General features: G+C 34.6%; 4 protein-coding genes, 1 long non-coding RNA gene and 1 pseudogene across 13 annotated transcripts; 5 read left to right on the forward strand and 1 right to left on the reverse strand.

Moving 5' to 3' along the window:
• Positions 1-4,583: 4,583 nt before the first annotated feature.
• On the forward strand, positions 4,584-6,236 carry LOC107890624 (probable purine permease 11; annotated as a pseudogene).
• A 2,570-nt stretch (positions 6,237-8,806) lies between these two features.
• On the forward strand, positions 8,807-12,907 carry LOC107890623 (tobamovirus multiplication protein 2A). 2 transcript variants are annotated; one of them, XM_016815135.2, is made up of 7 exons: positions 8,807-9,049; positions 9,484-9,774; positions 10,441-10,540; positions 10,707-10,787; positions 10,877-10,981; positions 11,794-12,003; positions 12,518-12,907. In XM_016815135.2, the coding sequence occupies exons 2-7, from the start codon at positions 9,542-9,544 to the stop codon at positions 12,623-12,625; spliced, it is 837 nt and encodes a 278-aa protein (XP_016670624.1). In that variant the 5' UTR covers positions 8,807-9,049; positions 9,484-9,541; the 3' UTR covers positions 12,626-12,907. The 2 variants fall into 2 exon arrangements, with proteins under 2 accessions (XP_016670624.1, XP_016670625.1); XM_016815136.2 differs by having other exon boundaries at positions 8,808-9,049; positions 9,496-9,774.
• Positions 12,908-14,241: 1,334 nt separating this feature from the next.
• On the forward strand, positions 14,242-17,808 carry LOC107890620 (type I inositol polyphosphate 5-phosphatase 2). 6 transcript variants are annotated; one of them, XM_041101216.1, is made up of 11 exons: positions 14,242-14,385; positions 14,749-14,794; positions 14,880-14,991; positions 15,082-15,171; positions 15,280-15,367; positions 15,464-15,568; positions 15,647-16,343; positions 16,419-16,603; positions 16,687-16,795; positions 16,867-17,015; positions 17,321-17,808. In XM_041101216.1, exons 2-11 carry the CDS (start codon positions 14,765-14,767, stop codon positions 17,532-17,534), a joined length of 1,779 nt encoding a protein of 592 aa, XP_040957150.1. In that variant the 5' UTR covers positions 14,242-14,385; positions 14,749-14,764; the 3' UTR covers positions 17,535-17,808. The 6 variants fall into 6 exon arrangements, with proteins under 6 accessions (XP_040957150.1, XP_040957148.1, XP_040957149.1 ...); XM_016815130.2 differs by having other exon boundaries at positions 14,289-14,526; XM_041101214.1 differs by having other exon boundaries at positions 15,647-16,603.
• LOC107890621 (tobamovirus multiplication protein 2B) lies at positions 17,045-20,403 on the reverse strand. 3 transcript variants are annotated; one of them, XM_016815134.2, is made up of 6 exons: positions 20,081-20,289; positions 19,248-19,313; positions 19,085-19,149; positions 18,552-18,642; positions 18,317-18,412; positions 17,045-17,728 (listed from the first exon to the last, which is right to left on the reverse strand). In XM_016815134.2, exons 1-5 carry the CDS (start codon positions 20,228-20,230, stop codon positions 18,365-18,367), a joined length of 420 nt encoding a protein of 139 aa, XP_016670623.2. In that variant the 5' UTR covers positions 20,231-20,289; the 3' UTR covers positions 17,045-17,728; positions 18,317-18,364. The 3 variants fall into 3 exon arrangements, with proteins under 3 accessions (XP_016670623.2, XP_016670622.2, XP_016670621.2); XM_016815133.2 differs by lacking the exon at positions 17,045-17,728 and adding an exon at positions 18,054-18,126; XM_016815132.2 differs by lacking the exon at positions 17,045-17,728 and having other exon boundaries at positions 18,054-18,412; positions 20,081-20,403.
• Positions 20,404-22,119: 1,716 nt separating this feature from the next.
• LOC107890619 (uncharacterized) lies at positions 22,120-24,282 on the forward strand. The gene is made up of 2 exons (XR_001682004.2): positions 22,120-22,256; positions 23,820-24,282. It is a non-coding gene; the product is annotated as an uncharacterized lncRNA (long non-coding RNA).
• A 2,288-nt stretch (positions 24,283-26,570) lies between these two features.
• Positions 26,571-27,646, forward strand: LOC121220981 (beta-amyrin 11-oxidase). The gene is made up of 2 exons (XM_041101219.1): positions 26,571-27,348; positions 27,471-27,646. Exons 1-2 carry the CDS (start codon positions 27,056-27,058, stop codon positions 27,541-27,543), a joined length of 366 nt encoding a protein of 121 aa, XP_040957153.1. The 5' UTR covers positions 26,571-27,055; the 3' UTR covers positions 27,544-27,646.
• Positions 27,647-27,941: the final 295 nt, after the last annotated feature.

A 27,941-nucleotide genomic window follows, 5' to 3' on the forward strand; every position in this document is an offset into this window, starting at 1 on the left:
CTGCAACTGGTTCTGGTGTACTTAGTGGTTCTTGGGTCAGAACCTCTTCAACCTCTAATTCCTCCATTGTGGCTGGAGAATTAGACTTATTAACTGGGCAAATCCCCATCTACTCAAACTCCACCTATTTTGGAGTACACTCCACCTGCTGTGGAGTATTGCTCGTCTGAATATCTTTATCTGCTACATTTTTCAATGTGGCAGATTCATCAAAGGTAACATCTCTGCTACAGATCATTTTCTTTGTGCTTAAGCATCAAAGACGAAATCCCTTCACTCCAGAAGTGATTCCCATAAAGAGAGCTTTCTTTGCCCTCGGATCTAACTTTGACTCCTTCACATGGTAATATGCAGTGGTTCCAAACACATGTAAGGAATCATAGTCTGTAGCCGGTTTTCCAGACCATACCTCCATAGGAGTTTTTCTTTCTAATGCAGATGATGGCAAACGATTAACAAGATGGCCAGCGTATGTCACAGCCTCAGCCCAAAATTGCTTGCCCAACCCAGCATTGGACAATATACATCGAACTTTCTCCAGCAATGTTCGATTCATACGCTCTGCCAATCCATTCTGCTGTGGTGTATCCCTAACTGTGAAGTGTCGAACAATACCATACTCTTGGCACACATCGAAGAACGGATCACTTTTATATTCCCCTCCATTGTCCGTCCTAAGCCGCTTAATTTTCTTGCCAGTCTGGTTTTCGATCATAGTTTTCCATTTAAGAAAAACTCTAAGCACTTCATCCTTAGTTCTCATGGTATACACCCAAACTCTTCTGGAAAAGTCATCAACAAAAGTAACAAAGTAGTGTTTTCCTCCCAATGAAGGTGTCTTGGAAGGCCCCCACACATCTGAGTGAACATATTCCAAAATACCTTTTGTATTATGGATAGCAGTACCGAATTTCACTCTCTTTTGCTTTCCCAGAACACAATGCTCGCAAAATTTTAATTTGCAAGCCTTTGCACCTTTCAACAATCCTTGCTTTGCCAGAATTTGCAAGGATTTTTCGCTGGCATGTCCCAACTTCATATGCCACAACTGTATTGAGTCCAATTCTTTGTTGCCGGAAGCTGCAGCGATTGCTCCAATAACTGTACTACCTTGGTAGTAATACAAGTTATTTTTCCTGATGCCCTTCAATATCACAAGTGCGCCAGATGTCACTTTCAAAACCCCATCTCTCATAGTAACAACTGAACCATTGGATTCCAGGGCTCCCAATGAGATGAGATTTTTCTTCAAACTGGGCACGTACCGAACATCAGTCAGAACTCTGGTTGATCCATCTTTATTCTTTAATTGGATTGAACCTATCCCAACAGTTTTACAGGCATTGTCATTGCCTATATAAACAACTCCTCCATTTAGTTCTACTAAATCAGAGAACCACTCCCGGTTAGGGGACATATGATAGGTACAACCCGAATCCAATATCCACTCATCTGAATGGAACGACGATGATGATGCAACCAGTGATAGTTCAGAGTCACTGGTATCATGCTTTGCAACACAAGCATCTACAGCAGCTTTTCCCTTATTCTTCAGCTTTGGACAATTTTTCTTCCAGTGGCATTTCTCATGACAAAAAGCACATTCATCTTTCCCAAGTCTGGACTTTGACTTTGATCTCCCCTTTTGAGTTTTCTTCCGAGTGTATGAACGACCTCGGACTACTAAAGCTTCTGTATCTCTGATTGAGTTTTTCTGTTTGTCTTTCTTTCTCTGTTCATAACTGTATAAGGCCGCACAGACTTCGCTCAGAGATATATCACTCCTGCCATGAAGTAGAGTAGTTTCTAGGAACTCAAACTCCTCAGGAAGTGACCCCAACAGCATCAAAGCCAAATCTTCATCTTTGAATGTCTCATCCATATTCAGCAAATCAGTGACTAACTGATTAAATTTGGTGATGTGATCATTCATTGTGGTACTTGGGACGTATGTGAAGCGAAACAGTCTTTTCTTCAAGTGGAGCTTATTTTGACTGTTTTTCTTCAAAAAAATTTCTTCAAGTGCCACCCACAACTTATTTGCAGAAGTCTCATTTGAAAAAGCATACCTCTGCTCTCGAGAAAGGCATGATCGAATTGTGCCACATGCCAACCGATTGATCGCCTTCCAATCTTTCTCCTGTACATCATCTGGTTTCTCTTCATCAATGGCAATGTCTAGACCCTGCTGAAAAAGGGCATCTAGAACCTCACTTTGCCACATACCAAAATGGCCCGTGCCATCAAGATCTCCACGGCCAGTCTTGCATTTGCAATTGTCGGTCTTGTCCACATGGACGATGTTGAAGCTCCTACACCGACCGTTTTCTCCATAATCTTTCAATATACCTAAGGAAATCTTTTCTGATGTGGAAGATCAGTTCAAACTGCAACCACAGAGCATACTACGATTAACCTTCGGCTCTGATACCACTTGTTGTTCCAATAGGGTCGGAAGTGTGTAAATTATTGTACTAAAAAATCACACAAAGTTCAATTCCCAGGGAAGAGAGGTGGATCACAAGGATCTCTTAAATACCAAGTCTTTCCTTAGTCAGAATATTCCTTCTAACGTAATTTAATAGCACAATTAAATACTACTATTATACCCTCAAATATTGAAAGAAAAATAGGACAAAAAGAACACAAGAGTTTTAACGAGGTTCGGTAAATTATACCTACGTCCTCGGGCTACTAAAACCAGATGATAACTTTACTATCTCCAAAATATTACAAACAAATAGAATTCCTTAAGAATTCTCAAATGGGAGAAGAGAGAAAACTAAGAGAGAAAGATTGGTTGGGATGAATTGAAATGAGAAATGAGAAGGCCTATTTATAGTTGAGGTTCAAGAACCAAACAATAAATAGCCCATTATCTCAAGGACCAAAAAAAAATTATCCCTTGCCACTTTTCCAAAGTTGGTGGTTGTCATTATTGATTGTCTCTCATTAATGTTAATGGCAACCATTATTAATTGTCTTCCATTAATGTTAACAGTAATTACATTTTTATCGACCTTTTTTTTTCCTTTCTTTTTTTAGTTTTCAATTATAAGTCAAATTCTATGAATAGTCCCTCTATTTTATCTAGGTTGTGGAGATAGTTTCCAAGACTTTAATTTGGCTAATTTATAATCCACTTGATAATCGTTGGTTGCCTATTGATATCATTTCTTTAATATCTTATTGATTGTTGAAAATGACATGATATAACCTCTGCGTCCAAATCTTTTAAGCATGGTTCACGAAGCTTGCTGTGAGATCGGATTCAGCAAGGAATTATGTACAACTAACTACAGATGGTTTGGTTAGAATCGAAGACGATTTGTTGTCGTCGAAGAATTTGTATGTAATCATAATGGGGAGTGGATTTGCAATTTTCGCAGATACTCAGGCATGTGCACGGTCGTTGATGTCGAACTTTGGGGTATTCTAGATGGTTTGAAACTTACTCTGCAATGAGGCTACCGTAATGAGCTAATTTATGCGAACAGTCTTGAAGCCGTTATTGCTATTCAAGACGTATCTTTGGGAGGTTCTAATTCGGTTCTTGTTAGGAGAATTCATCAGCTTTTGGACTCAATAAGACATTGAAAAATTCAACATATCTCTCGCGAGGAGAATAAAATTACAAATAAACTTGTTAAGATAGTTCGTGATGGGAGTTTTGGTCTTAAACTATTTGAAGATTATCTTTTAGAGAATTTAACTTTGTATAATTAATTTTTTCTCAAAAAAAAACATGATATAGTAAATATCCAAACCAACCCCTATAATTACAATTTTAAACGATATATATTCAAATAACTTACAATTAGAATAAGCAGCGTAAAACACAATCATAATAAAAATATATTTAAAGATAAATTAGTTTCTAAAAAAATCTTTATATAATAAAATTTAAATAAAATTAAATTTGAAAACATTTAATAGTCACAATTGAAATACTGCCAAGATTTTGAAAGGTTTCAACATCAAACACTGTCACGCTATGTAATCTCAATAACCTATCAAGAAATTAATGAAGTATGTATTTTGACCTTAATTATATAATTTGTTGACCAATAAAACCGGCTAAGTAGAAAACTAATTATATAATTTGTTGACCAATAAAACCGGCTAAGTAGAAAACTAAGTTATAAAATGAGTAAGCTTTCCTGCAATAAAGAATTTTAATATGGTCAAACATCTAAATATATATATTTTAAAGTATTTACTGGAGCTAATTTAATAATTAATCATTTATATTCTGTAAGATTATTATAAGTATAGATGTTGATCACGATTTATAAAGCTACTCCATACTAGAGTGAAGAATCGAATCCTCAACCACTAATTAAAATAAAAAAAACTTTTATTATCTCACGTAGTTCTCAAAATTAATTAGATTGTAATTAATTGTGCCTAAGTTGAGATTTTACCCCTAATTTTTTGGAAAAACGTAAGTTGTCAACTTGGACCAAAAATAAAATTTCGGCTCTTAGTCTCTGTTTCCAAGCCGCAAATTCAAACAACTTGCTATGCCTAAGCCAACAAAAGAAGCCCATCTCTTTCAACGTGTCTTTACTGGCAACGCATCAATGACTTGAACACTATCTTATTATCAGCTTAAATCAGTTCAATATATCTTTATATCTGTCTACTGCTCTTTCTTCTTTCCCAATAACTGGAAAAAGAAAAAAGGCATTTTATCTCTCAATTAACTATACAGGTTTTATTATTATCTGCACCGCCTTCATGGAAGAAGCTCAAACGTTTGAACTGCAAACAAGAGGTTAGTTATGAAACACCATTTGAGGAACATAGTTATTCCATGCTTATGTTCAATAAAATTGTTAGAACTGAAGCAAAAACCCCAGTGTTCATGTCTGCAAATTTCTTTGTTTATGTAATAGTTGTTGGCCAGAACCAAGATGAAGACATCCCTTTTACAAATCAGTCTCAACCTAAACATTACAAGTGGTGGATTCGTGTAATAAGTTACATCCTTTTTCTTATTTCTGGCCAATCTGCTGCTATTTTGCTTGGAAGATTGTATTTTGATAAAGGTGGGAACAGTAAATGGATGGCAACATTTGTTCAATCAGCTGGCTTCCCAATTTTGCTCCCTTTCTTGTTTTACTTCTCACCGTTTGTTAAATCTGTCCCCGTGAGTGTTACTTCCGTCCCAAGGCGACCGAAGATTTCGACCCTTGTTTTTCTCTACTCTGCTTTTGGCTTACTCTTGACGGGTGATAACTTGATGTACTCGTATGGCCTTTTGTACCTTCCGGTCTCGACGTATTCGCTGCTTTGTGCGACACAGTTGGCCTTCAATGCTGTTTTTTCCTTCTTCCTTAATTCCCAAAAGTTCTCTCCTTTTATACTCAACTCTGTGATCTTACTTACCATCTCTGCTTCCCTCCTAGCAGTTAATTCAGACTCCGAGAATGCCTCGACGGTCTCCAAAGGGAAGTACGTGATTGGATTCCTATGCACCGTCGGGGCATCAGCCACCTACTCCTTGTACCTTTCACTGGTGCAATTGTCATTTGAAAGGTTATAAAAAGAGAGACCTTCTCCGCCGTCCTGGATATGCAAATCTACCCTTCGTTCGTGGCCACCTGTGGGTGTGTGGTCGGGCTATTTGCGAGCGGAGAATGGAGAAGTTTGTCCAAGGAAATGAAGGAATATAAAGAAGGAAAAGTATCCTATATGATGACATTGATTTTCACAGCAGTGACATGGCAGGTTGCATCAATAGGTTTGCTGGGATTGATATTTGAAGTATCATCTTTGTTCTCCAATGTGATTAGTACATTGACTTCGCCTGTTGTTCCCATTCTTGCTGTCATATTCTTCCATGATAAGATGGATGGAATTAAGGCCATGGCTATGCTGTTGGCTATTTGGGGTTTCCTTTCCTACATTTACCAACAGTACTTGGATGATTCTAAATCCAAGGTGAAGAAGAAAATGAAGGCAAATTCCAATGAAGCTTCTTTGGGTCTTACAGGCCAGGTCTAGAGATTTCAATATGCATTGAATTGAGTCTGCAAATTGAATGACCAGATTACAGATGAGGGCCCAGTAACCTATGCTCAGTTGGATCAAATCTTATGTTTTAAGGATTCATTCGGATGGACTGTATTGATGAAAGATATTTCATCAAAAACACATAGGATCAAGTAAAAGTGTGTAGTTTACAATTTTATGTTCTTTTTTAGAATGAAACAAGAAGCTAATTCGTAGAATCAGCCAAAAATTACAAAACAGCATGTGCCATATCATGAAGCATGTATGACTTATTAACTAATTCCACAAACCCAATGTATATAGCCAACTCCATCAACCTTATTCATGTTTAAAGGGTTTAGACATGGTAGATGATTCTATTCCAAGCATAAATCGAAACCACATAGCATAAGTTTTATTTTTGCTCAAATTTCGATCTATTTCACCAATAATTGATTTATACCGACTAAAAATACTTAGAAACTGGAACTTAAAAATGATATTTAATAAAATTTTACCAAGTACTTGTAAATTTAATAATAATAAATTTTATAGAGTCTTGTGAAAGAGTTTGCTCTTGAAATTAAGGAAAATAATTGTATCAAACAGTTACGCTACGCTACCCGTGTCTCTTCCCAATCAATTAATGACATGTTAGATAATTTTTACATGTCATTTACACTTCATTTAATTAGATTTTTTAATCATTTAATGATATATCAACTAAATTTTACATGTCATTTACACCTCATTTAATTAGATTTTTTAACCATAAATCTTTAAAATTCCAATTAAAAATTATTCAACCCTAATAAAAAATTTATCTTCACGTCTTTTCCCCGCTGCTATTATTTTTTTTCCGGCAACTGCTTTGCTGCTTCATGTCTCTGCCCTGCTGCTATTATTTTTTTTTCGGCAACTGCATTGCTACCTCTTCACGTCTCTTTGCAACCCCTGCTGCTGTTATTTTTTTCGGCAACTGTTTTGCTGCCTTTTCACGTCTCTCTGCAACCCTGCTGCTATTATTTTTTTTTCCAACAACTGCTTTGCTGCCTCTTCATGTCTCTCTACAACTCCTGCTTGATTTGCTTTGTTTTTTCGGCGTGGCTGCTACAATTAATTTTACAGGTGAGGTTTTTTTTTTCTATTATGCTAAAATAGATAAGAGAACAAGAAAGTCAATGCTAGTTCCTAACAATTAAATAAATAGGTTAAACTATTCTTGAACAAAAAACAAACATCTAATCTTTATGTTGTGCAGAAGCGTGTAAAAGAGTAAAATTATTGTACTAAAAAATCACACTAAGTTCAATTCCCAGGAAAGAGAGGTGGATCACAAGGATCACTTAAGTACCAGGTCTTTCCTAGCCAGAATATCCCTCAAGCGTAATTTAATAGCACAATAAATCACTACAATCACACACACAATTCATGCAGAATAATACAATAAAGAACACAAGAATTTAACGAGGTTCAGCAAATTTTGCCTACGTCCTCGGGCACTACCAAATATATTTCACTCCAAAATACAAGTGAGAATTTACAAAGAGAGAAAGAGAAAACAATGCCTTAAGTAGAGAATGGCAAGTTTGAGATACAGAATGAGAGATGATTATGCCTATTTATAGTTGAGATTCAGGGATCAACTTGCAAAGTCACTTACAATTTAGGGACCATATATTGCAAATATCTCAGATTTTATTATGCCAATATCTCGATACCCATATCTTTGACTTTTCAATATTTGATACCCATATCTTTGACTTTCCAATATTTGATATCCATATCTTTGACTTTCCATTATTTGATACCCATATCTTTAATTTTCCATAAATATGGATAATTCCCAATACTTTAGGCAGCTTTTCATGTAACCTTCACCAAAGGGGTGATACATAAAATATTGTTAATTTTTTTAAAATGAAAAAAAATACTTATTTTCTTTTCAAGACCTAATTTTTAATGATCTAACGTGAAATTTTCGGCCCAGGCCCTTCCGCGTCACCACCGCTCACAAAATTCATGAAATTTTTTAAATAAAAGCAACACATGTCGCATAGCTTGAACTTAGAATTAGTTTGGGCATAAACACTTTAAACCAAATAATTTTAAAGGTTAATTCCCAGATTATAAGCCAAAATATTAAATTAATCGTTAAACTTCAGAAACAGAAACCTTAAGCTGAAGTAGTATTACAATTAAGTCTTCCCGTTAGTTTTGATGTTAAAGATTTAACATGCTTTTCTAAATATATATATATACCTTAGATTAATAAATATTTTTAATAATATAAGATTCAAATTGACATTTAAACTTTGCTTCATACGAAAAATAAAAAAGAATAGAGATAGAAAATTTGTTAATTGCTACGATCATATAGAAACATTTTTTCTTAACATCATGGTTTGGGACGGATTTTTTTTATTAAAAATTTTATATTTATGTTTTTTAAAATTTTAAATTAATAAAGATAAAATTACATTTTGAACTCCTTAAAAATGATAAAAAATTAATTTAATCCTTTAAAAATTATAAAAATAAAACTATTAAAATAATTATCAAAAAATTGTAATTTAATTTTTATCCTCATAAAAAGAATTTCCGAGTTGGGATCGAGACAATCAAAACACCGCTCCATCCCATTACCGGGATCAATATCAAAGTTGACGGGTAGACTTACAAAAGCATAGATGAAAAAAGCAATTATAATTTAGTCTATAATTTGAGGACTTCTAGTGAAATTAATCCTAATTTTCATAACCTAACAACTTTAACCGAAAGGGGCAATAATGGCATTTAGACCTCACCGAATAAAATCCGAAAAAAGGAAGTCGAAAAATTACGATGCCATCCTGTCATGACAAGAAAAATAGCAAAAATTGAAAAAAAGCGTCTTTATACGCTAAAAGATATATAATTTTTCCGCTATCGAGTCTCTTCCTCTCTTGTTTCACAAACATCATCTCAGAAATTAAAAAAAAAATTTCAATTTAATTTTATTACTAAAGCGTAAAGATTCAAGCTTGCAATCGAATTCCTCATTTGAAATTCTGTAAGTGATTGATTCAATTTGTTTTTTTCGTGCGATGTTAGGTAGAAATTCTTTATATAATATTTTTAAGCATTGGATTGGTTTTGATTTTACTTGTAAAGATCGTTTGCATAAATCAGATGATTTCGTTGAGAAATTGTTTGGGATTTGACGATACCAAGAATTCTGGGAACCCAGTTTTGTTTCCTTAGAAAACCCAGTAATTAAACCTAGAATTCTGTACATTTAAGTGGTCTCCAGAATTTTATAATATAAAAAAAATTATACTTTCTTCTTTTTGTATATAAAAGAAGCTACCTTTTTCCTGCTTTTTAATCAGCAAAAAATGTTTTATTGTTATTTTTCTTTCCAGATAAATATTTCAGTTATTCATGCAATATGTTGGTTAATTTATTGATATAAGTCTCAATGTGTTTTATTTTTCTTTGAACAAGTTGATGAAACAGGTATTAGAACTGTAATAAAGAGGATAAAAAAAGATCATTGTTGAGGATGGCTTGTAAAGGATGCCTAGAATGCTTGTTGAAGCTGTTGAACTTCTTGATGACTCTTGTTGGTTTGGCAATGGTTGGATATGGGATCTACTTGTTTGTTGAGTACAAAAGAGCTGCTGATGTTGCCATGCTTTTGTCACCTGTGGGCACTGACCAAATACAGCTCGGTCGGCCCATGCTCATGGCCGTGTCTCTTTCGTCTAGTATTTTCGATAATCTTCCAAAAGCATGGTATGAGTTTTTTTCGCATTTCTTTATTAGTTTAGCAATGCTTGCATTAGTTGAATTAAAAATGTGAGTGTGTAGAACTTTGACGAAATGTCTGCATTTAGTAGAACTTTGACGCACTGTGCTTGAAATTCAGTCATGCTAGCTTGAATGAAATCGGCTTCTGAGATCCCCAGATACTGGTGGGATCATGTTGTTATGTACTGGTACCTAATGGATTGGAGGGATCATTATCGAAATGATTTTGAGGCTTCCTTCTAGGTATTCTAGTCTTGACATTTCCAATAGGATGGTTAGGACAGTTTCAAGGCAGTGAGAGAGCAATGCTAACCAATTTTTTGTCTGGGTTTTGAAAGACTGGGTTGATCTTGATTCAAAGTTCAAGGCCAGCTAAGCTGGAGCTTGAGCAGCTGTAATTTGTGTGTCATATTCTATCACATATTATGTTTTCCGGTCGTGATATGTATGCCAACCTCTTATTTTCTCATGGTCGTGTGTATTGGTGAAGGATCTAATGCTGATTATTAGATGTATTTTACTTGTTAGTGAATAAGTTTCAAAAGGAATTCAACTAGTTATTTAACTGTCCAATTTCTATTCCACTCACAAGTCTATATGAATTTTCCGCATGTTCTCTTCTGTTTAACTTTTCAATTTCTATTTTTGCAGGTTTATATATTTGTTTATTGGAGTAGGTGTGGTTCTCTTTGTTATATCTTGTTTCGGTTGTATTGGAGCTTCGACGCGGAATTTATGCTGTTTGAGTTGTGTATCCTATTTACTTCTTCGGTGTTTTCCACAATGGCAATTAAGAGATAGATATTGTGTAACATCCTAACAACATTATAATCCAGTAGTTCATAAATTGCTAATTTTTTAATCTCCAATCTTTTTTCTTCTCTATAATTATGATTGTTTTCCTTAAGGCAACATAGTATTCACTGTTGGTGGTCTTGTTGATCTTGGTGGAGCTGGGATGTGCTGCTTTCATATTCTTCGACAAAAGCTGGAAAGAAGTAACTTTTTCTTACTTTTTGGTCCCTTCTCCCCCCTATTTAATTGAAGCTGGTGTTTTTGGTTATCTAATTAATGCTAATTTCTTTAGGAACTCCCGACAGATAAAACAGGATATTTTGATATGATATATCAATTTCTGGAAGAAAATTGGAGTATTGTCAAATGGGTAGCTCTTGGAATTGTTGTCTTAGAGGTAAGTGTAACATGACTGTTATCCTAATCCTGAGGATTTGAAAATTTCTTCACATTCATGAACAATCACGCTCATTGACTTGCAAAAAACTGATCATTTAGAATATGCTAATTGTTTTTTTTTCTCAGCCCTAAGAATTTGTTTCTTTGTATCGTCATTTAGCTTTGGGGAATATGATAGGATTCTTTGGGATAACAAAGCACGGAATAGTCTAGGACTTTCCTGTCCTTACTGAGTAGATTATCTGTTGCAAAAATATCTAGCATACAAAAAGAGATATACTCTTATTTAAATTCCATAATCAAGTCTTAAAGTTGAAAAGCATTCAATTTAACTGTACTAAAGCAAACTTGAAAACTTCATCAGCTATCATTAATTGGGAACATTGCATGTTTGTTTCTTTCCTGTGTGGATTATGGTTAAGATGATTACATATGACATTATAGTCCTAGATAACTTTTAGGAGGCCTTCATTTGGAGAAAACTGTTGGGCTATGATTCACCAAGGAAAAAATTAGTTGATAAATTGCATTACAAGATACTTTAGATGCATGAAAAAGGATAACGATGTGTTTTATGACTCTGTTTTCTGCTGGATGATAATGGCACAGAAATTGATTGATGGATGAATTCTGATATTTATTGCTTTGAACTGAAGTGACTTTGCTTGGTACTTCTTATACATCAAAATAAAGCCTTGAATCAATTGAAAAATGACACTGATTTCTCTCTTAGAATAACATCTGGGCCGATATAATTTCTCTGGTCATTAATTCTACTGATTTGGGTGTGAAATCAACTTTAACTTGCAGGCTATTATTTTCTTGTTAGCCCTTATGGTTAGGGCCGCCAATGTACCTGCTGATTATGACAGTGATGATGAGTTCATTGCACCAAGGCAACAAATCAGACAGCCTTTAATCAACAGGCCACCAGTTCCAGCTACAGGTGTTCCTGTTACTGGCAGCCTTGATCAACGACCCAGCAGAAATGATGCTTGGAGTGCACGAATGAGGGAAAAGGTGATTTCTGTTCCAAAAATTCCTTCTCTTTGATGTAGACATATTGTTGTCCTGTCTGGTAAATTTTTGGTTAGACCAATTCTCATATTGTGCCTTGATTTTTCTCGAGGCTTCAGATCTTGTCACTGAATCAAGTAATCCACTAAACATCAAGGATTTAGGATTAACATATAATCTGTATAGTAAAGTCTCGAATCAAATGTTTCATTTACGAAGTGTATGTGTTTCTATAGCTGATATTTCCGACCATCAGAGCCCTAGTGCATAGATTTTATTATATTCGTAGTGTCTGTACTGGTGTACTCTGATATAATAGCTTCCTTTGACCCCTGTTTGGGATGGTCCAATTGAACTTGCCGCCAACTACCAACCAGTCCGGCCCCTACACAACCACCTGTTTGCTTCTATTTCCATGTTTTGTTCTCCTTACTGTTTTCCTCTGTATCATCTCTATTTTTCTCAACCTTTTGCTTTTGTTTGTTGCTCTAATATTGTTTCACTGGATGTATATCAGTATGGTCTGGATACGTCCGAGTTCACCTACAACCCTTCGGAGTCAAACAGGTACCAGCAGGCAGCTCCGCAACCAGCAGAAGAAAGCAGCCGTTGCACCATTATGTGATGATCATCTGGTTGGTTGGTTGGTTTCCGAAGGAAGGTTATTGCATTGTCGATGGAGTGACAAACTTCATATTTTTCAGATGATGGTCTTATTTTGTTTTTTGCTGAGTTTGTACACAATCTATAGGAGCTTTATGTGTTCCCCACTCATTCATTTTTCTAGAGAACATGTGTGTTTGTTCCCAAACGCATAACCACCATTTTGTGTGTAAAATTTGACTGCTACATTAGGGTTTGGCAATGAGTTGAATCCTGAGCCGAATGCAACTCTGCCCTTTACTTATCTGTTCCTTCTCATTTTATGAATGGTAGTAAGCAGCAAACTTGTTAATGGAGCGAGCTTATGTATGTAGAATTTTATAATGCGAAAAACTGGCATATAATATACTTGAGTGTTGAAATCATACATACATACATACATACATACATACATACATACATACATACATACATACAAATCAAATGCGATCCGACGTGAGTAATTCTATTTGCTACTCCACAAACATTTATATATATGTTTATTATTATCCAATATTGAATTATCATGTGATATATACGAGCCATTGGGGTAAAGGCAGTATAGTATTAGTAGTAGATGAAGTTTTTAATATATGTATATATATATATGAAAACATTTTTACGTGAAAGCTGTAATAAATGTATATATATATGAAAACATTTTCACGTGAAAGCTGTAAAGAGTGATGGGAAACTTTGGAATAAGATTTTAATGAGTATATATAAGGAAGCAACATGAATATATACAGTTCAAATTGCTTTATGATCTCGTGGTTGTGATCACCGTGAAAAAGATGGAATTAGAAAGCAATGGAGGAAAAAGAAAGCTTTGCTGTACTTTGAAGTTGGCAATCACATCTTTATAAAATCATAATATTCTTATTTACTTGAACACCAAGCTTAACTCATTTTTTTTATATAATCACTTTTAAAAGGTGGTATTTAATAAATTTGAGATTCAAATGCCAACATTTGCATCCTTTTCTATTGGGAGACAATGATCTCATAAACAAATATTCGTACTTTGGGAGCTAATACCTTCTTTGACTTGATTTTGTTTATCATAGCATGCATCTATCTAGGTAGGCAGTCTTTAGACAAACAAGTAGAGAAGAGAATAGATACTTCTGCAAAGGATCAAAGAGAGAAAAGGAATAATAATTATTTAAGGAATAAAAAAAGGTTAAGCCTATCGTTTATTTATTTATTTTTGCCTAACCTCAAGCATTATGTAATGGAACGATTTGATTAGGACTTTGAGCTGGCCTGACATGTTTTCCAGCTATAATATTGAGAATTTAGTACTGTTGTTTGGAAACTAATGGAATCCCTTAACAGTAAAACCTTTAAGCATAATTTCAGCATACATATAAATTATTTATTTGTCTATCATGTTTTTTACATCAGAATGTAAACATAATTAAGAAAAAAAATCATTTTAAGATGAACACTTCAAATGGAAGAATTTTTAATATTATTCTCCCTGTTCTGTCTTTCCTGTTTACTTATGTTCTTATTCTTTGCATGGCTGTTTTCCTAATAATCAACAACCTTCAAAATAAAATAAAAAAAGTATTTTTTTAATTTACTTTTTAAGTGAAAGAATAAAGTTGATGGGGCTTTTTAGTTGAAACCCAGAGAGAGCCGTTCAACTTCACATATGGGTCCGGTGATCAAACATTTTGTGGTTCCTAATGTTACAATTGATGAAATCAAATATTCAAACATCTACTATATTTTCATGTATAACAATATGGTTTACTATATATTGATATAATTTAGCTCATGTTATAGTATATTTGATTACCCCATTTTGTTTAGCTACCTATTTCAAGTTATATGGTGGGGTCTAACTCTAACCAAATCATGGTTGCTGATGGGATGGTGATCAGTTTTTCTATGCTCTTTTTATTTTCTTGACAATTATAGTTTCTTTTCTCATTCAGTGTTTGTGATTGTCTTAGAACATATCATCTGAATCCAAGGTTCACTTTGATGATTTATGTGATTGGTTTAGGACAAAAATTCTGTTGTCTTAAAAGTGACTTTTTTTTTCTTTAGTTTTATGGGTTATTAATCTAAGTTTCTAAAGCCCTGTTTTCCCAGATTTTGATGTAAGATTATGAAGACTAGGAAGGGAAAGCGTTTTGAGGTAAAGAAAAAGCTTCGGTGTTGCGTGAATTTATATAAACTGCAATGTTTTAATGATAAGCATGGTCAATTGTGTTGTATTTCAGGCCTTTTGGCCATCCATTGTGATGAAGAAATGGTTGAATATAAAGCCAAAGGTGTATGATTTTAGCGAAGATGAGGTCGAGACTGAAACCGAAACCGAGAGTGAAGATGATGGTACATCATAATATATTTATCATTATCATAATCATATATTTCCTTAGATTTTCAGTTTCTTCAATGATGTTTTTCTGCAACTCCCACTAGCTTATTCCATTAAAGATTCAAGATTGAATGGTGGTGACGATTATATCCACAGCACACTGCAAAACCAAGATTGCAGCAGCCAAATTTCAGGCAATTTTTTTAGTTAATTACTGTGAATCTATTTTGTTATCTACTACTAATTTGTCAATTCTAAACTTTGTTTCATATGGTTTTTCTTTTTGATGTTTTGTCATTTAGATTCGTCATCTAAGGTTTATCGGTTAAGGCACCGGAGGGGAAAATCAGAAACTCTGCGCGTACAGTACATAAACACAAAGGATGTGAGGTTTGCCTGCAAGATTGCTTATGCTTAAAAGTGTAAGCCTTTAACTAAGGTGTTGCTATAAATTTCTTATTTGAAACAAATCATGGTTGCCTATAGGGTGACAATAGGCACTTGGAATGTTGCTGGAAGACTTCCATGTGATGATCTTATCATTGATGACTGGCTTTGCACCGAACAGCTAGCAGATATTTACATTATCGGGTGAGTATTTTCTTTCCCCGTCCAATCTTATAGCTGTGTTCAGCACATAGCCGTATATGATACTCGGAGTATTTGCAGGTTCCAGGAGGTGGTCCCTTTGAATGCTGGAAATGTACTGGGGGCTGAGGATAACAGGCCAATTCCTAAATGGGAAGCAATAATTAGAAGAACTCTGAACAAATCTTTGAAACCTGAAAGCAAACATAAATGCCATAGTGCCCCATCTTCTCCTGTGTTACGGACGTGTTCTGTTGCAGATGCATTAGCAGATGAGATAGCTGCCCTGCCATTGGAGTATTTGGAGACTGCTAATGACTATGTCTGGCCTGAACACTCATTAGAGGAAACCCCAAAACTGGGGACAGCATTGAGCAGCTCAACAAGAATTGGGTTTAATCTGACAGACAATTTCACCACCTGCAACCCTCATGATGTGGGGTTAAAAGGGAGCCGATTGAGAAGATCACACCATAGTTCTGAAAACTTGGGTTCAATTTGTGTGCAAGAGGAACAGAAGCTGGAACAAGTTGTTGATTCCTTCTCCGAGATATCTGATGAGTTTTCTGAAGAAGAGGATGATAGTTTCTTGGAAGCAGCAATCGAGGAACATGGCAATGATAGGGGAAGATCAAGGACAAAGTACGTGCGAATAGTGAGCAAGCAAATGGTTGGAATCTACGTATCTGTATGGGTGAGAAAGAGGCTGAGGAAACATGTTAACAATTTGAAAGTCTCTCCTGTAGGTGTTGGTCTTATGGGCTACATGGGAAACAAGGTACCTTTACATGCCTCTCCATACTTTAATGTCTTACAATCTGTGGTTGGCTTCATGGCATTTTGCTTTTTGCAGGGATCTGTTTCTGTTAGCATGACTCTATTCCAATCCAGGCTGTGCTTTGTGTGTTCGCATTTGACATCAGGTCATAAAGATGGAGCTGAACAAAGACGCAACGCCGATGTGTACGAAATTATCCGACGAACACGTTTCTCATCCGTCATTGATACAGATCAATCACAAACAATCCCATCTCACGAGTAAGCAAAATGTCAACCAATTTTCTTATCAATATATTCAACCAGGAACATTAATGTGTGCCAATGGTGGCCCCTGTCAACAGTCAGATATTTTGGTTTGGGGATCTGAACTATCGTCTTAGCATGTCGGACACTAAGGTGAGAAAGCTTGTTGCTCTAAAGCGCTGGGACGAACTACTCAAAAATGATCAGGTCAGTATCACAATAACTTAGTTAATGGCTTCAAGAGAAACGACGTTAATGGCTTCGATTCTGTGCCACAGCTTCATAATGAACTGCATAGCGGGCACATTTTCAATGGATGGAAAGAAGGGGTCATAGACTTTCCTCCTACCTACAAGTATGAAATGAATTCTAATAGATATGTTGGCGAGAACCCTAAAGAAGGGGAGAAGAAGAGATCTCCGGCATGGTAAGCATGAGTTTCTACAAAAGTACCCGGACAAGAAACCTATGTTGCTCTGGCTCTTATTTTTCCATATCTTGACATGAGTATTGAGATATAACCCTCTGAAAACCCTTTACAAACAGGAAAAAGCTAAGAAAAAGTGAACATCCTTGTGTCGGACACATAAAGTGTCCAACATTCACACTCAAATCTGAGTAATTTAGCAAGAAACCAGATATCAGAGTTTCGGAAAGTTTCTGAAAGCACAACAGACCTGGCACAATGGTAACTGATAATTAATTAAGTTCTGTATATGCTTACCTTGGTAGGTGTGATCGTATACTCTGGTATGGTAAAGGCATAAAACAACTTTGTTATCAACGAGCAGAAATAAGACTCTCCGATCATCGACCTGTCAGTTCAATGTTTTTACTCGAAGTTGAAGTCTTGGACCATCGGAAGTTGCAGAGGGCTCTCAATGTTAGCACAGCTGCCGTCCATCCTGAGATTTTCTTTGATGAAAATGAAGACTTAGAGCTTTAGCATAAACCAGGCAATCAACCTCAAGAATCAAAGAGTTACTAAGCAAACAAGCGCCTTGACTGTTCTGCTCTGCGTCCAGCAAGTGTCGAGACTCCCTTCTTTTCCTGTTCTGTCACCACATTTGCATTCTCACACTACCCGTTGCTGTGTTCCATGTCGCTTTGCCATCTTTGCCTCGCTGTGGATCATCACCTCTAACATAAATGTAGGACTTCATTCATTGACTCATCAATTGCCCTCCAAAAGCATAAAATAAAGTATAGCTTGCAGATACTTATTAATTTCTCATTCCCTCTAGTCGAACCAGTATTTCGACCATATGCTCTTAGGCAGCAGATTTTGCTGTACCATAGTTGTTGGCATACCATAATCTGCATGCCTTTGTTTACGAGATCATTCTTTTTATAAAAAGACTTCTAACGAACCGCATTTAACAAAGCCAATATCAAAAGTACAATGAGAAAAAGATCATAGTTTCAAAAGAAAAAAAAAAGAAGGAAAAATAACTGGAACGAATGATAGGGAACCTCATTTTACTTTAAAAAATCCGAGGGCATCCTTACAAGGTAGCAAGTAGAAACATGTTTCCAGTCTTCGGAGAAAGCAAAACAGAGAGGAATTATTCTCTATCATATTCAATGAGAACAGACAGCAAAATGAGACGTATTATGAGAATAGATGTAAAAGGAACATGTTCTCCGGAGTAGTTGTACACTGCTCTAACTCAGTTTACAAAAGTTACAGATTAGAATCTTTCTCAGCTATGAACAAGAAGGTTTGACCTGATTAAAGAAACTAATGGCCGAGAGAACAGTAGTATGGCTAGGAACTTAAGGTGGTGATCCAACCTCGGGATGCTGATGTGCCTGCTGAGATTCCTGGGATAAAACGGGATTCAAGAAAGAGAAAGCAACTGAAAACTCACAACTTTTAAAGCATTTTCCGAGCAATTACTAGTTACATATGTTTATATATGTGCAAAGGCACAAACACTGAAATGTGCAAGAGAGGCCATACCGCTCGTGAGAGACGTGCTTGAGACAGAGAACTAAGCTGGCTGCTTTCCATATTTTCTAGTAACTGAATTACCGTTTTCAGATGTGGAACACTGCAAAATGAGAAACTAAAATGAGCCAAGGAAAACGGAAACATAGTACTATAGCTCAGTGATAATAGGCAGCAAAGGGAATTCACTACTTTCTGCACGAGACTATAATTCACGGTATAGTCAGTTGAAAAGGATGGATCTATCTACCAAATTAAGTAAATGGCTTCTTAATTGAGTGGCATTAACAAATGTCTACTTCACATTTAGGGTTTAAATACCATCTTGTGGAACATCTCTTGTACACGTGTCAGCAAGTTTACATCATTCCTAATTCCTAAATTAAATTACCAAACCTTTTTCCCTGACCTGTAATCTACGATAACACAACAACTTAACAACTTTCTTGCAAGTAATACTGGCTCACTGAATGATGCCGAATTCTACATGCCATGCTAAAACAGACAATAACTGATGGTACAGCCTTGATGCACAAGATTTCAACCTTTGTAATCCATTATCAATATGAGCATCAAGTGATGAAATAGCCCTAGGCATCAGCTCTAACATCTGCATTCAATGAAACAGAGAAGACAGATCAAATTACAAAAGTTTGCAATTGATATTGTGTGTAGATATATTTATTATAGCGTGGAAGAGTCATATACCTGCCCTGTATTTTTTATTGTAGGAGCTTTGGCCAAAAGAATTTTAGGAAGTTTCATCAATTGGGTCTGTAGATACAAAGTAATCAAAGATATCATGGTGCAAAAAATTTCGAAAGATGGATTCAAGTGGCACACGCACATCAACAACCAAGTAAAAGAAAGTTCTCTTTTTCTAGGTAAGAGTTTCAGGAGCTCTTAACTGAGTTTGCAACGTTGGAAGACCTATATGATAAAATATGGACAGGATCGTATGAAGGCAGATTCTTCAAGGAGTCTGTCAGATTACTGTAATTTACGATTTTGCTCCCTGCCTGTGGTTAAACTAAAAATACTATTCTAAATTATACCTCAAACAAGAGCTAGACCTGAAAACTGGTCAAATTTTAAGAAAAAGGAATAGTATGAATTAAACATATTTTGTAGATTATGCCTATTGTCCACATCAATGAACCTATATATATATATGCTAATGATACAAGAGACTCTGTTTTTCTTTTGAGCAAAATTAAGGCCAAAATTTTCAAAAAAAAAAAATTCAAATGATGATCAGCTTTTGTCTGCTAACATTAACCCATAAAAGTTATCATTCTCTCAGTATCAATCTAACAAAACCCAACCCAAAAATTCAGTACTTTCATCTCCAGCTAAGAATCTAAGGCACCCCATACTTCAGATCAAACTATGACACCCAAAGGGGGAAAAGAAAGAGATAATTTTTCTTTGTCTTTGGGCAAAGAGAATTGATTAAGATATTAAAATTCACAATCAGAAACAGGAAATTAAAGGGTTTGTTAGATAGCTTATGCCAGTATTAAATAAGAAAAAGAAAATACCCGAGAAGGAGAAGACTGTTGCATGAGATGAAGGAGATTAGAGGTGGACAGTACGGCCTGGGAAATCTGTTCATTCACTGTTGATTTTGCTGTTCCTTCTCTGCTATTCGCCCCCGTCACAGTTCGACCTCCCCTTCCAGCTGTTGCCATTTTCTTCAACAAACCAGAAACCTCACAACAAAGCCTAAAGAAAAAAAAAAATATGTACTCCAATTACTTGTGTTGTTAGGAGATAAAGCCCAATACGAGTCTCTGAGCCCACTCTAGCCTTGGAGCTTTTCCATTTTTGAAGAAGCAAATACCCATTTTCAGCCCAGGAACAAGGAGATTATTTACGTTACAAGTGTTATATTCGTCCTTAAGTGCTTTGATTATATAGATTCATACCCTGAAAACAGTTTCTTCGTGGTGAAAAGTCTATCTTTTTTTTTTTTCTTACAGGTTACTTTATTAATGGCATTTAAATGACCAACATTCGCTCTTACGTTAACCTGCAATAAATACACAATCCCTTTAACTTGTCACATATACCACCATTACTGAAAGCTCCTTCAACATTTTTAACAACTCGTATAAATTTCCAGCATAAAACCCATGCAACAAAACAAATCTATCCTTTGTTCCAATAAACCTGAATGGGTTATTTTAAACAGCAACAGCAGCAGACCCTTTTGCTCATCCTAGCATTAGCATTTGCCATAGCTATCACACCAGCTTTGTCAGTTGTCGGATGGGATGAAAGACACATGCCAGACCCAAGGGTGTGTTGGGCACAAATCAACAAAGCAGATGGATGCGAGCATGAAATCTATGCGCCCTTGGTTAAAAAGAAGATAAAGCTCAGCTATGCATGCTGTGAAGCGGTTCAGGGTATGTCGAGCAAGTGCAAGAATTGGATGTTTAATCATGGAAGGTTAAGTCCTGAGTTTGGTGATCAAATTAAAGGGTATTGCGCTACTTTGGGCGTCACTCTTCCACCCAGTTATCGAATTTATTACCCTGACAAAACTCCCACTGGTCATATTGGATATGGAGGTTAAAGGATTTTTGAGTAATTGTTTAAAAGCTGAAAAATATAACCAATCTTGTTTAACAAGGAAGAAGAAGGGTTTATTTGTAGGAAGCAAAGATGAATAAATTTACCTTTATATAAAAGGGTGACACGTTAAAATTTAAATACTAGTATAATAATTTCGTGATTCTTTTTGTTAGTTCATTAAATTTGGTGAATTGAAGATGATGATATATTCCAGAGTAGATGATATATTTTATATTTTTATTTTATTTTTTATATATTAATTTTAATATAAAGTAGAGCTGTTCATGAGTCGGGTTATCTATCTAGGCCCGAAAGTTCACCTAAAATTTAGGAAGGTTTGAATAAAAATACTAAATCTGAAAAATGAGTTTTGACAAAAAAAATTAGGCAGATTTAAAATATAGACTGGACTTAGGCTTGAACAATCAATGTCCAAACTTGGCTCAACCCATTTTTAAATTTATAATACTTTATATTATATAATTTAGAGCATATTAAAAAATAAATCTATATTAAATGTAAAATACTACTGTAATATAAACATTAAAATAAAGTTAACCATATAAAAAAATTTAATAAATAAAAATATATAAATTTATTAACTATTAAAATAATTTAATATAAATATTTTTTAATAAATGGAGACGTAAAATGAGTTTAGGTTAATCTTTTGCAAATATGAGCAAAATTTTAAGTTCAGGTTAAAGTTTGAATAAATATAAAATATATTAATATCATACTAAAACTCAGCTCAAATTCGACTCGACTTAACCCATGAACACCTCTATTACAATGTAAGCGAGTTAATACCTATACCATAAAAAATATAAAATTATTTTTTATCTTTATTTTTAGAGAAAAATTATTTTCTATGTTTAACGAAGGAAAAGACTAAATTTCAATTATGTTGTTTAACGAAGAGGTGAAATTTCTAGAAAGTGGAAACGTGAATGGAGATGCAAAGAAGATTAAATTGTATGATACATAATTTAATTATTTATTAATCAGGTGGGGCCAAAAGTGTAATTTCATTTAAAACAGAGGATATTAAAAGCTTCCATTTAAGACCAAAAAAATGGAGGATTTTGTTCAGACACGGTCAAATTATCCAGTTTTTTCTTTTACCATCCAAAAAAGGTACGATTTTTTCGATAATTGTTTTACGATTTTACACCCCTTTGGATTATTTATTTTCTGTTTTCTTTTCACAAATTTATTTCTGTAAATTCTACTATTGGCTGATACCATGATCCTCGTCCCGTGATCATCTTAACTGCCCTTTTTCCCGTTGGTTAATCGGAAACCCTAAGGAACCGGTTTTTCTAAATTCTGTGAACCCCTATATTTCTTCTTGTTTATTGGAGCCATGAAAAGTTTAACCAATCAAAATATCGTAATACTAACTGTTAGAGTATGGGTTGATAAATAGGAGGTTTCTTTTTCCGTCTTTTTAGTTGAAGGGGAAGGGAGGATGTTTCCCTGGTGATTCAAAATTCGTGAGCTTGACGGGAGAACTGATGTGGGTATTACGGGGAATTTGAACTCATTTTCTTTTTCTTTTCACAATAAATTGCTGTTTGATCTGCTGGGTTTGAAGTTTTACTCTGTAATTTGAAATTTATTTCCATTGGAGAATGTGCTTACTGCAATCTTACATTTAGATTCTGTTGTTAGCTGTGAAGAAAAGCTTTAGTATGTCACTTTTAGCTGAAAATTCTTTCTATGATAGGTAGATGAATTTCAGATAGTGGTGAGATGTTTATATGTATATATAGAACTTTCAAATGCATTGATGCTGTCGAGGATGTGGGTTCGAGCATGCTCAAATGTGTATTATTCTTTGACTTAAGGGTTTGGGGGGCTTATGGGTTGTATAGGAATTGTATCAAAAAGGAACTTTCAAATTCACCCTTATATAGGGATCCAACAAATCTAGGAATTTGAAAGTGGTCATGAAACACTGCCTTGTTTATTTGCTGTCATGATTTTGTTTTCCAAAAAGATCTCTATTTGAAGTTTCTTGCTTATGAGTCCTAGTAATTTGGTTATCCAAGTTCTTTCTCAAACTCTCTCGACACCTTGATGATGGGTTGTGTGTAGCTGGACTTGTTATACCTACTGTAGCTATAATAGACCGTTTTGATTGATGTTATGTTGTTTCTTATTTGTATGAAACATGTGATTCCGTAGTGATAATTCTTTTAATTTATCCCAAAGGCAAGAGATGTGCTCATATACGGGTCGCTACTTGGCAGTGTTGAGATTAACAGAGAAATAACCCAGTAATAGGCGTGTGGACTCAGAAAGCTAGTTTTGGGGGCTTAATCTTATCTCATTGATGTCTTGTATCTGCCCATCTATGAATTAGATTTGCGGTATATAGAATTGTGAATGGGTAAGTCATGAGCTGATGAGATAAAAAAATGTCACTTAGATATATTGATAAAATGGCCTTCTAGTCCACAAGTTAGCCCGAACAATGCAAGCATGCATATGTCGCTCGCCTTTACTGTCCCAACTCCTAATTTAGTGTTGCCTCTGATGTTAGATCGGGTCTATGTATGAAATGTGTCATTTCTGAATGTAATTGAATGGTAAAATGATGTTTCAAATGACAGGAATCTGTTCAAGCTGTATATGCTCTACCGTTGTCTTTATCCTTTGATCAAAATAAGATTCAAGTTCGGTTTTCGATTGCAGGAGAAAATTGCCATTATATGGATAGTAAAGTACCGTCTGAAAAGTTTACTCAGGAGCTAGCTCGCGAGTTGCTTATTGCGATATCTTATTCTGTACCTGATACTGATCCGAATTCAGATCATGCATTGAAAATCATAGATGGTGCAAATGGCGCTGTGGCTGCAATCGACAAAGCTGAAAAATATAGATCTGAACTGATTTCGATATCCGATACGTCTCCTGATGCTCAAGTGCCTCCTGTTGTGCTTGGGAACCATGCAGGTTAAAGGAGACAAAATTGTAATGGGAGATTTTAATACATACAGTGGCTGTTAATGATTTCTAGAACTGAACTTGTTGTAGTGTTGTGTGATTTTTACACCTAATGTGGATTTGTTTCGCTTGTGATTCTCCCCATATCAATGTAAATAAGGAAACATACTTTTGTAGAGACCATGTTGTGTTAAAAACTCAAATTTCTGAACCTGATAGTCTTCTCTGCTACCTGTTATTTTTCATCTTCGCACTCAAATTTTGTTCATTTTGTTATTTGCTAACCAAATTTCTTCTGTCTTCATATTCATTCTTTTGTTATTTAGTGACCAAATTTAAATTTAAAATTTCTTTAATTTTCAATTTCATCCATTGTGGTTCAGTGGTTAGGATATTTGGCTTTCACCCAGGAGACCCAGCTTCCATTCTTCCGGCAATATGTTTTGTTTTACTTTTCCAAAAAAAAGGATAATATCACATTTGGGACTTATATTTTCATAAAATGTTCAATGTAGTACTTATATTTTCTAAATAATAATTGAATTAAGGCATACAAAACTTGAAGTAAAAAAAAAAAGAAGAAGGGAAATTGGTGAAATTACCTTAACTCAAAGAAGAAAATATATGAATAGATTAGTTCTGCGGTGACACGCTTCCTGTTTTGATTTTGATTTTAGCTCCCCCAAAAAATTAAAAGATGAGCTCAATGGCTAAAAATGATTATATTTTAATATTTTTTTACTTTTTTGAAATTTTTAGAATTAGAACTAAATTGATAAATTCTGCAAATATCGAGGGTTCAATTTATTAAAATTTTTAGAATTTGAATGAAAACGACAAATTTTGTAAATAATAAGGGCTAAATTATTAATTTTTTTTGTTTAAAATCAAATTGATAGAATGTATAAAGATTAGATAGCTAAATTTGTTATTAGAGTAATGAAAAAAGCCCACATCAGTTTTTGTCACTCTCTCATCTAATGAAATTAGCGAGAGAGTGACTAAAATATTTAATTTCAAAAAATTTAATGAGTACAACAAAAAATTGTATAGTTGTGTGACAAAAATAAAACCAAAAACATAGTTCAAAATGTCTTGATGTTGGGTCCAAATAATTAATGAATTTATTCAATTTTCAGTTTTAATATTTTTAAATATATGCTAATTGTTTAGAATAGGAAAGCAACAGCTAACGAAGCCAATATAGAGGCCAATAAATTTCATTTGGGCATCAAGGACCACGGTTTTAGTGTAGCATGTATAACAACTTTCTACCTAAACTTATGAGTTATTTTTTACTTGTAAAGTAATTGAGTCTTAGGGTTCGTTTGGATGGGCGGTGTGTTTACTTGTAATTAGCATAAAAATAGCAGTAGCGATGAAATTAGATATTGTAGCATGAGACAAAAAGAAAACTAAACGTAATGCAATGAAAGTAAACGTCCATCCAAAGAGACAATTAGACAGGCAATCTTAAGCATGAGTTTAACCTGATTGAAATACAAATAAATACTAATATTTTATTATTAATGATTATAAACAATGTTATATATTTAGTATTTATGCTGTTTTTAATCCATTTTTTAATGATCAATAATTATATTTTTTTTTGATGAATGAAACATCATAACATAAAACTAACTAGAGGTATATCCATACCCCTTCAAAGGCGTAACAAAAAATTGAGTACTACCATTATTACTAACATACATATTAGCTAGATTATCAGTTTCTTTATTATAATCTTTGGAAAAGTTTTGTATCGTTCATAGCAACAATTTAGCTAAATGTAGATTAGTTCTTCTAACCAAGGCGGAGTTCGACACCTTAGTAGCACTCCCTTGAATTGTTTGTACCGCTTCTAGACTGTCTGAAACGATAGATACTCTTTGAAATCCCTTATCAATAGCATCTAAAACATAAATCTTAACTACAATTCAGCATCTAAAACAGAACAAATCCCTACAAGCTGATTATATCCAAGAATCCATCTGTTTCTTTTCTTTATTTTTTAAATATGATTTTGAATGAAAAATGACATATAATTTTGTATTAAAAGATCAATATAATTATTTTAACACTTGATTTTTGAGTTTAATAAAAAAATAGTTAAAACATTTAAGAGGAGTTTAAAGATGATTGAGAGCAACTTTATACTATAAATTTTATCTCCTATAAACAAAGAAACTCAAGGGCAAAGACTAGGGGGTAAGTATAGAGAATTAAAGAAATGGGATTAGTTTTCTTGTGGTTGATTGTTGCAGTAATTGTGGGAACATTTGTTCTTTCATTTGGATCCTTAAGAAACCAACTGAGCGGGACAGGAACCTGCAAAACCCTATTCTTCAAACTCAAAGGAAAAATATATATTACTTATTTTAAAATATTTGAATTATTTTTTTAACACCGGTGAGATTAGAATTAAATTGTATATTTTTACGATAATAAAAATATAATTTTATCATTTTAATAATCTAAATTTTTATCATTTTTTAAAGTATTAAATCAAATACGGAACAACACCTACTCTCTCCCTCCCGGTGATATGGGGTGGCCATTGATCGGAACATGTGGTCTTTCGTAAGAGCTTACAAATCCCAAAATCCAGAATCCTTTATCGGCAATTTGAAACGAAGGTTTAAGTCTCTACCATAATCAGGCTTCTTAATATTTTAAACAAATCTAAGATGGAAGCAATCCAGGTACGGTGAAACAGGGATTTAGAAGACCAATTTGTTTCGGAACCCAAGCATCATAGTTTGTAGTCCGGAGCTATGCAGGAAGGTGTTGACAGATGATGAGCAATTTCATTTTGGTTACCCTCTTTCAAGTCTAGTTCTGGATGGAATGCCATCGGATCACATATCGGGTTCGGGTCACAAGCGATTTCACAGGCTAACAACGAGCAGTCTCACTCGAAACGAACCGCTCATATAGGGAGTGTTGAAGAAATTGTTACCAGTGCACTGGAAGAATGTAGTAAGATGAAGGAACCAATCCTTTTCTTCCATGAGATGAATAAGATTGCTTTCAATACTGTTATCGCATCAATGGAGAAGTCTTATACAGATTTATTCTCTGGATTATTTTGCACTCCTATTAACAGCCCTGGTTTTGCATACCATAAAGCAGTCAAGGCAAGGAAGAAGCTGGTGAAAGAGATTCAAGGCGTATTGGGTGAAAAGAGAGAGAGGAAACGTAATGACCCAAACTCAAAGATCATATGGACCCTGAAATTTATCCCAACCCAAAAGAATTCCTTCCTTCAAGATGGGATGTAAGTAAAATGCAGATTTTCCATTAACCATTGTTCAATAAACTTAAATTACACTGAGAATACACAAAACAATAGCTTCTTTTTTTTCTTTTTTTTTTAATCTGGGTTTTAAATGTTTACAGGGTTTTAAACCCAAGGCAGGAGCTTTTCTACCCTTTGGAGCAGGAAGTAGTACTTGTCCTGGAGCTGATCTAGCCAAACTTGTGATCTCCATTTTCCTTCATTGTTTCATCCTTCACTATAAGTGGGTTTACTTACAAAAATTTCTAATCAAATTATACTTTTCATATCTGTACTGTATTCAATTTGGAAATTTAGTTTTTAATTTAGTCCTCTAACATTATATTTAATCAAAATTGATAGCACAGTAGGAGGACAAAATTATATCAAATTAAAGTTCTAAATTAAGTACCATACAAAGAAAAGGAAACCAAATTTGACCTTTTTCTTTACAATGATTACAATTTAAAAGGTTAAAATACAAGTTTTGTAATATGCAGGCTTGAGCAACTTAATCCAGGAGGCCCTGTTAATTATTTGCCTTGTTCACCAGATCCAGCTGACAACTGTCCTGCCAGAATTATTAAGATCCG

The sequence above is a fragment of the Gossypium hirsutum genome, chromosome D09, assembly GCF_007990345.1.
Source record: "Gossypium hirsutum isolate 1008001.06 chromosome D09, Gossypium_hirsutum_v2.1, whole genome shotgun sequence".
Classification (NCBI taxonomy): domain Eukaryota; kingdom Viridiplantae; phylum Streptophyta; class Magnoliopsida; order Malvales; family Malvaceae; genus Gossypium; species Gossypium hirsutum.

Coding starts and splice junctions, on each gene's coding strand:
- LOC107890621 (XM_016815134.2), bottom strand. CDS start 20,230: ATGGCAACAGCTGGAAGGGGAGGTCGAACTGTGACGGGGGCGAATAGC. Junction 19,314..20,080: donor AACAGTCTTCTCCTTCTCGG/GTATTTTCTTTT, acceptor TTGTATCTACAG/ACCCAATTGATGAAACTTCC. Junction 18,413..18,551: donor AAGCACGTCTCTCACGAGCG/GTATGGCCTCTC, acceptor GTTTTATCCCAG/GAATCTCAGCAGGCACATCA.
- LOC107890623 (XM_016815135.2), top strand. CDS start 9,542: ATGGCTTGTAAAGGATGCCTAGAATGCTTGTTGAAGCTGTTGAACTTC. Junction 9,775..10,440: donor GATAATCTTCCAAAAGCATG/GTATGAGTTTTT, acceptor CTATTTTTGCAG/GTTTATATATTTGTTTATTG. Junction 12,004..12,517: donor GTGCACGAATGAGGGAAAAG/GTGATTTCTGTT, acceptor GATGTATATCAG/TATGGTCTGGATACGTCCGA.
- LOC107890620 (XM_041101214.1), top strand. CDS start 14,765: ATGAAGACTAGGAAGGGAAAGCGTTTTGAG. Junction 15,569..15,646: donor GCAGATATTTACATTATCGG/GTGAGTATTTTC, acceptor GAGTATTTGCAG/GTTCCAGGAGGTGGTCCCTT. Junction 17,016..17,320: donor AAGAAGAGATCTCCGGCATG/GTAAGCATGAGT, acceptor TTACCTTGGTAG/GTGTGATCGTATACTCTGGT.
- LOC121220981 (XM_041101219.1), top strand. CDS start 27,056: ATGAAGGAACCAATCCTTTTCTTCCATGAGATGAATAAGATTGCTTTC. Junction 27,349..27,470: donor TCCTTCCTTCAAGATGGGAT/GTAAGTAAAATG, acceptor AAATGTTTACAG/GGTTTTAAACCCAAGGCAGG.